This window comes from Bubalus kerabau, chromosome 1 (assembly GCF_029407905.1).
Source record: "Bubalus kerabau isolate K-KA32 ecotype Philippines breed swamp buffalo chromosome 1, PCC_UOA_SB_1v2, whole genome shotgun sequence".
NCBI lineage: Eukaryota > Metazoa > Chordata > Mammalia > Artiodactyla > Bovidae > Bubalus > Bubalus kerabau.
The window spans coordinates 206,196,790-206,209,192 of NC_073624.1; the positions used below are offsets into that span (position 1 = coordinate 206,196,790).

At 45.5% G+C, this 12,403-nt stretch overlaps 1 protein-coding gene across 2 annotated transcripts in view; it reads left to right on the top strand.

Annotated features, from left to right (window-relative positions):
- SEMA6A (semaphorin 6A) overlaps positions 1–10,924 on the top strand; it is a 131,469-nt gene extending 120,545 nt beyond the window's left edge. For both annotated transcript variants that reach the window (XM_055550710.1, XM_055550720.1), the window contains one exon: positions 6,400–10,924. In XM_055550710.1, the coding sequence (XP_055406685.1) occupies positions 6,400–7,604 (1,205 nt within the window). In that variant the 3' untranslated portion in view covers positions 7,605–10,924. The remainder of the gene's footprint in view (positions 1–6,399) is intronic.
- The last annotated feature ends 1,479 nt before the right edge of the window (positions 10,925–12,403 follow it).

The following is a 12,403-nucleotide window of genomic DNA, read 5'->3' on the forward strand; positions in this document are numbered from 1 at the left end:
TGTGCACTTAACCATTTCAAGGTTCTGATAGTAGAAGGTCTCATGTACTTAGCAGGGTAACTGGAGTGGGGATGGGTAAGGCTTTTCCTTTGGTACTTAGTTTAACAGGTGCAATAGAGTAAATTTATTTCTCTTTGTTTGGCTTCATTTCTTTGATAGGACAGGTAACATCTCCCAGCCATGTCTGTATGGTGCAGGGGATAAGTATAGTTGAAGACAGAGTCTTATTTTAATAACAGTGATAATAAATTCAAGTAGGCTGGCTGTGCTTTTGATGCAAAGGTACTGACTCTTTGAAGCCTGTAGTTTCTCAATAATGGATTCAGTGTGGAACAGAATAAGCTGAAAGTCAGTTTTCTCAGGCAAGAAGACCCTTGAAATCACAGGTAAATTAATCAGTAATTTTCCTTCCAAATGGACATGTCTTCTAAACATCTTTTTTAGACTTTCAAGGCTTTTCACAGCCTGCTTCCAAATGGGGTTCAACTCTCACTCCTATCTTCCCCTCCAAGTACTCATTCAGGCATGCATTCATTTACTATTTATTTAACAGCTATTTACTGAGCACCTGTATGCCTGGGGGTGCAGCGGAGCAGAAAATCTCTCCTTCCTGGATCTGTCTGGAGCAATTTAGGTGTAAAAAACAAACAGAGCATCATAAGAGTGATGACTTTAGGGGAGAGAGGTGCAGAGGTCCGGGAACCCTTAACAGAAGGAAGAGCTAAACTGGCTTCAGGGAACTGGAGACAGTTTCTTCAGGTCAGCTGAGACCTGGAGGAGGTCGGAAGGCTGGGAGGTGAGCAGGGGTTTTCTGGGCAGAGGGAGCAGCCTGTGTGAAAGCCCAGAAGCAATGAGAATGCAGCAGAGAGGTGGTGCCTAGAGCTAAGAGGCTAGAAGGCACCTGGGCCACTGGCCATCACTGAACACAGCCTTCTCTTTCCTCCCCTCCATGCCTTGGTTCTTGTTGCTCTCTCCACTTGGGTTGACATCCCATGCACTTGAAGACTTAGCTCAAATGCCAGCTCCTATATAAAGCCTTTGCCCATCCGTATTAGGTAGAAGCAATCATCTCACGATGCTTCTGGGCTTTGGATGTAGTTCATATGCACACACCTACCTTCTCCCATACTGGATCACAGACTTTGTGCCTCCTTCATCTTTGTCTCCCCAAAGCCCACCAAGGGACTTTCATCCATGCTCACTAATTGTTTGCTGAAGGCAGCCGCAAGGTGCGTTTGGTCAAAACCTTGTTAGTCCAGGAGAGGACAGTCAAGGCGCCAACAAAATCGCAATCCAGCCCTGAGTTAGGAGAGTATCTTTTCTGAGGCATGTTGTTCCCAAGCCTGGCGCTGGGCATCCTGTGCAGACTAGAGGCAATGGTAGAGAATCTTCGAGCTACCAAAAACCATTATTTAAATAAGGAACTTGATGTTTGACATTTCAAAGTGCATGGACATCGTCATCATAGGAAAAATCAGAACTGTGTTGGGTTTCCTCTTATTTTGCCATTTATAACTGCTCTTATTGTGAATTACATATTGTAGGGCCTGGAGGGTGGGGTTGTTCATAATCTTTTCAGCCTCTAAAGAGCTTCACACTGCCCCTCTGAGACCTCCTTCCAGCAGCCTCTGAAAACTCTCTCAGCTAAGAAAAAAAAAAGTGGAGATTCTATTCTTTCTCAGTTCTGCCAATTTAAGGCATGATTTCAGAGAAATCTTTGAGCCATTGTGTGTCTAGCTTCCTGCAATAGGAAGGTGGAAAGAATAACCATTTAGCACCTCATGACTGGTGAGAAATAGCTGGTGGTTAATGAATCAATGCAAAGGGTTTCTCAGATACTGTTTTCATTACTAATGCCCCATTTTCAACTGGCGAGAGCAGAAGGCCCAGGGGTAGGTAGAGGAAGGTATTCCAACAGCCCAGGGTGGAAAAGGCATCACCCTACAAAGGCCCTTCTACTTGCCTAGGGTTTCAGTGCCACTCCTGAAGCAATGATGTTCCTTCAACCCTAACCCTGAGCCCTTTGCAAAGACGCATTGGTTTTGTATTAGCTGATTTCGCTGGAGCACTCAGTTGTTACAAATAACCCATTTACCTTCATCCTCTCTTTTGGAATTATCCCAGAACAAATATCTTTTTACTTTAAAAATAGTTTATCCTATTATTATTTTGAATACATATCGAGCACCTTTATAGATTTCTTTCATCTAGTGGTTGTTAGTATGATTATATTGTTATATGGGGATATTCTGTGATTTCAGAAGCAAGTCACTTCAAAGATGACCCACCAAGTTTAGAAGTCTATTTAAAAACTGTCTCTAAATGTGTTGCAAACCCGTTTATTTAATAATTACTCAGTAAGTGCTCGACCAAGAGCCCTGGGGATGGTGAGGATTATAAACACATATAAAATATGTACCCTACCCTCAAGGAGCTGATTATAGGATTATTACCCCAGTAGGAGTCTAACTCGGAGAAGGCAATGGCACCCCACTCCAGTACTCTTGCCTGAAAAATCCCATGGACGGAGGAGCCTGGTGGGCTGCAGTCCATGGGGTCACTAAGAGTCGGACATGACTGAGCGACTTCACTTTAACTTTACACTTTCATGCATTGGAGAAGGAAATGGCAACCCACTCCAGTGTTCTTGCCTGGAGAATCCCAGGGATGGGGGAGCCTGGTGGGCTGCCGTCTATGGGGTCGCACAGAGTCGGACATGACTGAAGAGACTTAGCAGCAGCAGCAGCAGCAGGAGTCTAGTAATATGTATGAGTCCTAAGTCATTTCAGTAATGTCAGACTCTTTGCAACCCCATGGACTATAGCCCACCAGGCTCTTCTGTCCAAGGGATTCTCTAGGCAAGAATACTGGAGTGATTGCCAAGCCCTCCTCCAGGGGATCTTCTCAACCCAGGGATCAAACCTGCATCTGTTTACATCTCCTGCACTGGCAGGAAGGTTCTTTACCACTAGTGCCACCTGGGAAGCCCAACTAGTAACATAATCACTGTGTTTTGCTGAACATTTCCCACTGTTGTTGTTTCACTTATTTCAAAATTCAGGGCCTACAGGCAATCCTGAAACAGAGGTGCATGTTCCCTGATGTTGCCTCAACATATCAACCTTTTGGCAACATTTGCAAAGCCCAAGGATTGGAGCTGGGAAGAACACATCTGCCCCTCCTCTGGGAGACCCATAGCAAATGGAATCTAATGGCAAAGCTGTGACTGTCATTCTGAAGCCCTCCGTGAGCCACTAACCCCCCCATCTCTCTTTGGTGGCTTCCTCTGATCTTTAGATGTGTCCAGCAAACTGCTGTACTTAAGCTCTTTCTTAATCATTATTTCAACTGATTCTTATAACTACGCAATAAGGCATTAAAATTAAGAGTGTTTACCCCACATTACAGATGGAAAAAACTGAGGCCCAGAGACATTGTCATTTGCTTAATGGTCACCCAGCAGTAAGTGGGAGCCTACAACTCCAGGCCTTTGAAGATCTCTAGTGTTACACTACCCTCAGCCTGACTGACAGGTCTGGTGTGTTCAAGTCTTCACAATGACCATCTGTACAAAGCTGATTTAATCATTTCTACAGATGCTGCTTTGCCCTTTTCTTATGATATAATCAGAAAGCTTTAAGTTTGGAAGGCATCTTCCAAAAATAACTTTTCATGTCTTATCTTCTTGACTTTGCTTTCAAGTTAATCTCTGATCTGTTTCTAACTTTGGGCATGGGGTTTCTGATTTTGCACAAGCAGAGGAGGGAAGCCACCTGTTTCAAGGTAGCTATCTCAAAGCCCAAGAAATGCAGAAAGGTTTTTAAAGACACTATTTACATAACAAAATGAGCCAAAGAAAGCTGTCTGAGACTATTTTTCTCAAAGGTCAGACCCTGCTTGATTTGTTAAACAACCAAAAGCCTGAACTCAAATGTAATGCACTAAAAGTCTTTCCCAGTGAAAGAGCAAATGGGGTCCAAGAGACTTGGATAGTTAAGGACCTTCAGACATGAAAGACTATTTGGGAGCTAAAAGCAAAGTTAAGAAGCAATGTATATACTTTAAAATTTTGCAGTTTTCCCAATTAAACAATAAATGAAACAAATGGATTGCTCTAGCCTTGCTCTAGCCTTCTTCTATGATCCTCTTAAACTTAGATGGTAATTTAAACCGTAAATTGACAGTCAATTGTAGATCACTACCTATCACAAGTATGAATTTATTGGGGAGCCCCCATAAATACAGTTGCCAGAAGGGACCCAAGAAATGCCCACTGCTATGAAACAATCTACCTAATATCTGTATTGAGGGGGGCCTAGCCTGTGTTACTCCCCACTGACATCACCAAGTCAATAAGTGAAATTAAGCCCATTTTATTCACAGGTGTACATTTCTGTGCCATCATATGTAGGTGGTTAAAAATGATGTTTAGTAGAACACCATGCAAAACCAAAGTTGAAAGAAAATTGGTTGCTATAACAAGGAAATGCAAATTTAAGGAAGAAATTCTCATTAGCGCAGTTACTTGGTATTACAACATATTTGGATGCAAGACACCCCACTGTTTGGGGAGCTCCACAGCCTAAAAAGGTGTGAGTTTTAGCTGAATTTCCTGCTGGTTTTTTGCCTCTCAGTTTCTACCCTTTAAAAGTTCATGAAGATAAATCGTGAAATATTTGACAAGTGTCATATTTGGAAATTAGTCAGTGTCTGATCGTATTTTCCCTGGGTAAGTTTCCCCCCTTACCCTTCAACACCAAGGGCATTTGTTTAATCACAGGATCTTTGTTTCTCAAGAGATACTTGGTGTTTCTATAATATTTATTCCCCACCTGCAGTTGCAATCCTTTGTCACAGGACAGTCATTTCCACAGCAACCAACTGTGATGTCACGATTGAGGGGATGAGGACAGTACACAAAGAGAAAGAGAATGCTTTCTTCTCCAGGCTAAGTTTTCTGAGTTTTAAAACCATCGCTTCACCAATCAAAATATTGTAACAGAAAAACCCCATGACAAAGCTGCATTTCCTCAGGGTCTCAGGTGTCACACACAAAGCATTTCAACAGAAGTGTAAGGGTTGTGTGTTGTGGGTTGGGGAAAGGGTAGAGATTTTTATTTCATTTTATTCTCATTCTGTACTACTGATATCTGCCAGTAAAATACATTAAACATATTCCAGAAAGAGTTGATTTAGTTGATGAAAAATGTGTCTCCTGAGACCAGAGAAGGTACATTTTCTGTCTTACTATCATTTCCATAATAGGAACAATGTTTACATTTCCTCAGCCCATGTTAGAGTCTCTAATGTATTCATGTTCTTTCACTCTCCAGAGGCAGGAATCGAGGTATTTGAGATTTTATTTTTTCAGCTACTGCATCAAGCACTTAAGATCTGACAATTGTGATGTGTATTCTCACTTGGCATTAAAAAATAAAAGCTTCAGTGTTTGCATTTGATTAGAGTCTCTCAGCTTGGTGGCTGATTAAGCAGGAACAGGGAAAGCCACTTTCTTCAGAAACACAGCATCTTGGTTAATGTAGTGTAAGATTATTGACAGGCAGAGTCACATAATTTTTATTAAATTGAAGAGATTAGCTCTGCTGAAGAATCTCACCGTGATAGCAAACTCTAGCTGTAATAATGAGACCTGACACTTCTCAAACCCACTACAGGACCCCAAATGGTCTCTACTTTGAAATAGTCTTTCAGCTCAAGTAGAGGAAGAGCTTCATTCAAATATTCAGCATATTTACCTAAAATTGAGTTTTTTTACATGGGTTCTTTGTTTGGGGAGAAGTGATGCAAAATCAGCATAAACATGTGTTATCTATGGGCTTTAGCTACTCTCTTTCATTATAAATGATACCCACTGTCTTTTCCCCTGTTGCTTGAAATGCTAACCTAACTGTTCTCCAGACAGAGGCCATGGGGCCCACCAGGAAGTAAGTCATCAGCAAACTCCCTGGAAGCCTGGAGCAGTGTGCCATTTGTTCATTTAACATGCATAAAAGTATTGCCTATTTCCCCTGACTCAAAATACCTCACTGGCACTTTTATGATGGGGAAGATTGAAAAAAAGATGAAAAGGGAAAAAGGATTAGATTTTGGAAAGGAAAAAACCGCCATATTCCAAGGACTGGACCAACTTAGAGCCCATACTTGAAAAGAGGGGAATGCACCTTTTCAAAACAATAAGGGAAGTCTCTTTACATCCTGGGGGGTGGGGCAGGGAGGATTAATGAGTTAATGTTTGGCAAGAGGGAGCCTCAAAGACAAGTTCTGCAGAGGTGCCATTGTCACTTATTACTGTTATTAATTAACAGGGTGAATGCCAAACAAAATTAAGCCTTGGGGTCTGCTCTCATTTCTTCACACCATATGCGATGTCTTTTGCAGGAGTGATTCGGGAGAGCTATCTCAAAGGCCACGACCAGCTCGTTCCTGTCACCCTCCTGGCCATCGCGGTCATTCTGGCTTTTGTCATGGGGGCCGTGTTCTCGGGCATCATCGTCTACTGCGTCTGCGATCACCGGCGCAAAGACGTGTCCTCCGTGCAGCGCAAGGAGAAGGAGCTCACCCACTCGCGCCGCGGCTCCATGAGCAGCGTCACCAAGCTCAGCGGCCTCTTCGGGGACACCCAGTCCAAAGACCCCAAGCCGGAGGCCATCCTCACACCACTCATGCACAACGGCAAGCTCGCCACTCCCAGCAACACCGCCAAGATGCTCATCAAGGCCGATCAGCACCACCTGGACCTGGCCGCCCTGCCCACCCCGGAGTCCACGCCGACGCTGCAGCAGAAACGCAAGCCCAGCCGCGGCAGCCGCGAGTGGGAACGGAATCAGAACCTCATCAACGCCTGCACCAAGGACATGCCCCCCATGGGCTCCCCAGTGATCCCCACTGACCTGCCCCTGCGGGCCTCCCCCAGCCACATCCCCAGCGTGGTCGTGCTGCCCACCACGAGGCAGGGCTACCAGCACGAGTACGTGGACCAGCCCAAAATGAGCGAGGTGGCGCAGATGGCGCTGGAGGACCAGGCGGCCACCCTGGAGTATAAGACCATCAAGGAACATCTCAGCAGCAAGAGTCCAAACCATGGGGTGAACCTGGTGGAGAACCTGGACAGCCTGCCCCCCAAAGTCCCCCAGCGGGAGGCCTCTCTGGGCCCTCCCGGAGCCTCCCTGTCGCAGAACAGCCTGAGCAAGCGGCTGGAGATGCGCCCCTCCTCGTCCTACGGGCTGGACTATAAGAGGAGCTACCCCACGAACTCGCTCACCAGAAGCCATCAGGCCGCCACCCTCAAAAGAAACAATACTAACTCCTCCAATTCCTCCCACCTCTCCAGGAACCAGAGCTTTGGCCGGGGAGACAACCCGCCCCCTGCCCCCCAGAGGGTGGACTCCATCCAGGCGCACAGCTCGCCGCAGCCCTCAGGCCAGGCCGTGACTGTGTCGAGGCAGCCCAGCCTCAACAGCGCTTACAACTCACTGACCCGGGCGGGGCTGAAGCGCACGCCCTCGCTAAAGCCGGACGTGCCCCCCAAACCCTCCTTTGCCCCTCTTTCCACATCCATGAAGCCCAACGACGCGTGTACATAATCCCCGGGGTGGGGAGGGGGCAGGTGTCGAACCAGCAGGAAAAGGCAAGGCGCCCGCCCGCTCAGCTCGGCAAGGTTCTCCATGGCTGAGTACCCACCCGACCAAGACGGCCGCGGCGGCGCCCGGGACTCTGAGTCCCTCCCTGGGACGCAGTGGGGGGAAGGGACTGTCGACAATTGGGCCGTGCGGTTCGGTGAAGGTTCGCGACGAAGGACTCACCTCCATTTTTCTTCCTTCACTCTTCCCCGACGCCCTGCAACAGGTTGGACTCCCGAAAGACTTCAATCAGCATCACAAACATGAGCCAAAAGCACACATACCCACCCCTCCACCCACGCCTACCGTGTGCGTCTGCACGCCTGCGTGCGTTCGCGCGGGTGCACGCGCGCGCGCACACACACACACACACACACACACACACACACGTGGATAGCAACGGCAACATCGTGTCCATGACTGCACGGGGCGCTGCCCAACTGGGCCAGCGCTCCTACCTGCAAAACACATTTTTTAAAAATGAGAATTAAAAAGACAAAAAAAAAAAAGAATTCATTGATAATTCTAACTCAGACTTTAACAATGGCAGAAGTTTACTATGCGCAGATACTGTGAAATGCCCACCAGTTACAGCTTTCTGTTATAACAGATGAATGCCATGCTGGGCAACTATGTCATAGATTTCTGCTCCTCTCTTTTAATGAAATAACGTGACCGTTAACGCAAGTAACTCTTTATTTATTGTTCACATTTTTTTTTCCTTAAGGAAAGGACTCTTCCACATACCACATCCTCTGAACAGCTCTTCAGAAAGCCCCCTTGATAGTTAAAACTATTTAACGTGAAATCCATTAACTGGAATAATTGAGTTTCTTTATTTTTACAATAAATTCACTGAGTAAATAAGTCGGAGCTGGAATTCTGAGCTTTGTGTTTGGACTGTCTGATCTCTAGCTAAAGAAAAAACACTTAAGAGGGGAATATTTATTTAAATCTACCAGCTTAATTTTCTGGTCAGGTCCCTGGCCTATAACATGCAAAAGAATAATTTGTTTAAAAGTCCTTCCAGATCCTAACTTCTAAAGCAACCAGGAGAGGAACTCTGAGAATGGCACGTTGTGTCGCATTGCTGCCAACATAGCTTTGTCAGGGGTTCCTACTTTCTGTGAAGGCACCAGCTTGTGAAACACCATCTCATTTCACCTTGCATGTGAGACAGCAAACAAAATCTACCAATGGTGTGAACTAATTAATATGCTGGCTGCTACCTTGCATAAATTAATGGTTTGATCACACAGGTTTTTCGTGGGGTTACATCTGTGAATAGCCTGTTTTCCACATGTAAATTTGTGCCTTACACCCTGAGTTGTATACACTTGTAAACTGTCATTATGATAATCTTGTCCCTCTTTTGAAATAAATGCAGATATTTATTTGATCCTCCCTCCTCCCACCCCCACTGCAGTCCTCTGGAAGCTTAGCCTCCAGCTGAGGGAAGGAGGATGCAGTAGTGATGATTATAGGGGAGCCGGGTGGTACCACAGCCCGATTCACACTTCCATCTAGTGGTGCCAACCCCAACCACCCTTTGGCCATTCTGCCAAGCACGGATCCCAGTGTTGTGGGTGGCAAATCCCCTTTCTTCCTCCAGAGCTCCCTGCTTCCCTTGTATTCTCAGATCATTTCAACATGATGATGTCCTCATTAGCCAGCAGAAAAGGGACTAATGTCCCAGTCCCCATTTCTGCTGTGTCCACTGCCAGGAGAACACGCTGTGTAAGGTTGGGCAGGCACCTGGGGGAAGTCTCCAAGCCATGTGCTAGGCACACACGTGCAATGCACACAAAGAAATAACATGGAAATAGATGCAGGCAGGCTGGTCCCTGCTGTGATTAATGAGTAACTCCAAGTACAAGGCCAACCACAATGGATGCTGCGAAAACGTTGACTGGGGCAAAAGGTTTTTAATTTTTTTTTATTTCACTATCCTGTTGTGGCTGTTGTTTGTAGGGGGAGGGGGTGGGGTGTGTGTTTTTCCCCTTGGTTTTCATTAGCTCAAGCACACACAAGGGACTTTTGTTTACTTACTCTATTGCAAAGAACTGTCAACATACTGTAAACTGGGAGCATTGTTGTTGGTTGTTATTGTTTTTTTAAACCGCTAAACAGTATACCTGGTGGCCTCTTTGTCTCGTTTTCATTTCCAGTTCAATCTCTGGGTTTAGTTTTGTCTTAAAAAGGAAACTTCTGAAAAAGACGATCGGGGATAACTTTGAATTGGCTAGTGAAGAGTGGTACCTCCATAATCAGAATGAGACCCGGGTGTGCAGCCAGAACTCATGCACTACCTTCTTATTCCAGACACCCCTTCAGTTTTGCTCTTGTTGGGGATAGGTTTTTGTTGTTCTTGTGTTGTTATGCTTTTGTTAATGGAATCCATATTCACACCCTGTGAACTCTGTGCCCTGAAACCATGAAACTTCGCTGCAAAGAGAGATATTGTCTCTTTCCATCTATTTTCCTTAGAAATGGGGAACTTAGGAAGATGATGGGTATAATCACCCTGCTGCCTTCTTCCCCAAGCTTCACTCCCACCAGAAATGAGGTGCAGCACCCACCTGCTCTCTCTGGTCCCCATGTGCGGGCATCAATGCCTCAGCTGTGTTACAGAGACCCGTGTCTGCCTCCACCCCTCCCTGCCTCCCACAACCCATCACTCATGGTGTTAACCCTAAAATGCCCACAGGTATTGAGGTGGTCTTCTGCATTGAAGTATTTTTCCCGTTTTCTTTTGTTCCCCACAGCGTGTGGGGGGAGGGTCCCTAAACCTGAGTGTGCCTTTGCTCTCCACCCTTGCTAGACACTGGTAGATGCAACCAACTCAGATTTATATTTGTTGTAAAGTTGTAAAAATATTGTGATGTCACCAATTTTCCTTCCATCTCCACATCCCCTAACATCTGATTCATGACTTAATGTATGTTGTAAAAAAGTAAAAAAAAGAAGAGAAAAAAAGGGAAAAAAGACAAAAAGGCAAGGAAAAGGCTCTTTATTACTTAAAAGTAATAAAACAAGACTGTTCTGCATTCTCTTTTGTGTCCTGAATGCTTTTGTTTATCTCGTAATTTCCTCCTTTCTCGCCCCTCCCCTTTTGGGCTTGGATGCTTCTCTTTCCATCTCTATTTGGCTTCCAAAGCATAAATCACAATGTAGTTAGGCCCATTTGTTTGCAGTACCCACACCCTGCTCCCCAAATTATTGATGTGTTTTCTCTGCCTGCACCCAGCCCGGAGCAGGATTGGAGCAGAAGCCACCAGTAATTAAAAGGCAGAGCACACGTTGACTCCCTCGATTCATTTTATGCATTTTCTTTTTATGGGCTTGTTCATCATCAAACATTTATGGTAGGCTTGATAGTTTAAGAGATCAAGGCTAGGATTTTAGTATGTAAGGTCCACTAAAAATAGATCTTTGCACAGATGTGACTTCAGCCTTTTTACATATTAATAAGGTAGAGGGTGCCAGATTTTACTCCTTGTTAGCATCTATCTCTTATAAGCCAGAAGACATGGTTGGAGGTATATTGCAGTACAGGACTTGGTTTTTATTTTGCAGGGTAGCATTTTGAAATGCCTAGATCAGGTTTTTTCCCCCTTGTGGAGTATTTTTAAAACAGTTATTTAAATAAGTCTTCAGCTGTAGTATTTTACTGTTGACCTTCTGAAATTATTTTTTTCAAGTGTTTTGGGTCAGTTTGAGTGTGAAAAGCTGTGGTTGGACCTCAGTTTACACCCCTCAGTGGTCTGGTCACCTTTTGCTAAGTTATTTCCAATTGTTTTACTTGAATCCCACCCACAGGGCCAAGTGCTATCAGGCACAAAGTTGACTAGAATATAGTCTCTGCCTCCTCATTTATAAGGAGGGGTGGACATGGCCTCTAAGACTGGGAGATGGGAACAAAGTGCTGAGAGAAAGGCCCAGCGATCTGGGGCTCTGCATATGAGCTGGTCCTTATAGAATCAGTTCTCTGGATGTCTGACCCAGACGGAAGGGCTAACTCGTACAAAGGTGCCAAGGGCGCTGTGATTGCAACACAGAAAGTTTAGTGAACCTTGAGCGGGATCTGTGAAAGAGCCTGGCCAGGGCAGGGCTGGGAAAAGGGGTCAGACCAGGAGAGGCCTGTGTACCATGGGCAGGATCTAGCTGATGGGCAGTGGAGCGCATTAGAAGTCTGTGAAGCTGCACGCACATGTGTTTGTGTTTAGAAAGCTACCCAGCAGTAATGTGGAAAATGGACTGGTTCAGGAAGAGGCTGCTGACTGTTGGGTGGTGTGCCAAGCGGCATGCCAAGTTGGTAGGAGCAATGCATGAAAACCCCACATCCAGTTTTGGATTCTTCAGCCACTCAGTCATGTCCAACTATTTGCAACCCCATGAACTGCAGCACGCCAGGCTTCCCTGTCCATTACCAACTCCCAGAGCTTACTCAAACCCATGTCCATCGAGTTGGTGATGTCATCCAACCATCTCATCCTCTGTCATCCCCTTCTCCCACCTTCAATCTTTCCCAGCATCATGGTCTTTTCCAATGAGTCAGTTCTTCACATCATGTGGTCAAAGTATTGGAGTTTCAGCTTCAGCATCAGTCCTTCCAATGAATATTCAGGACTGATTTCCTTTAGGATGGACTGGTTGGATCTCCTTGCAGTCCACGGGACTCTCTAGAGTCTTCTCCAACACCACAGTTCAAAAGCATCAATTTTTCAGTGCTCAGCTTTCTTTATGGTCCAACTCTCACATCT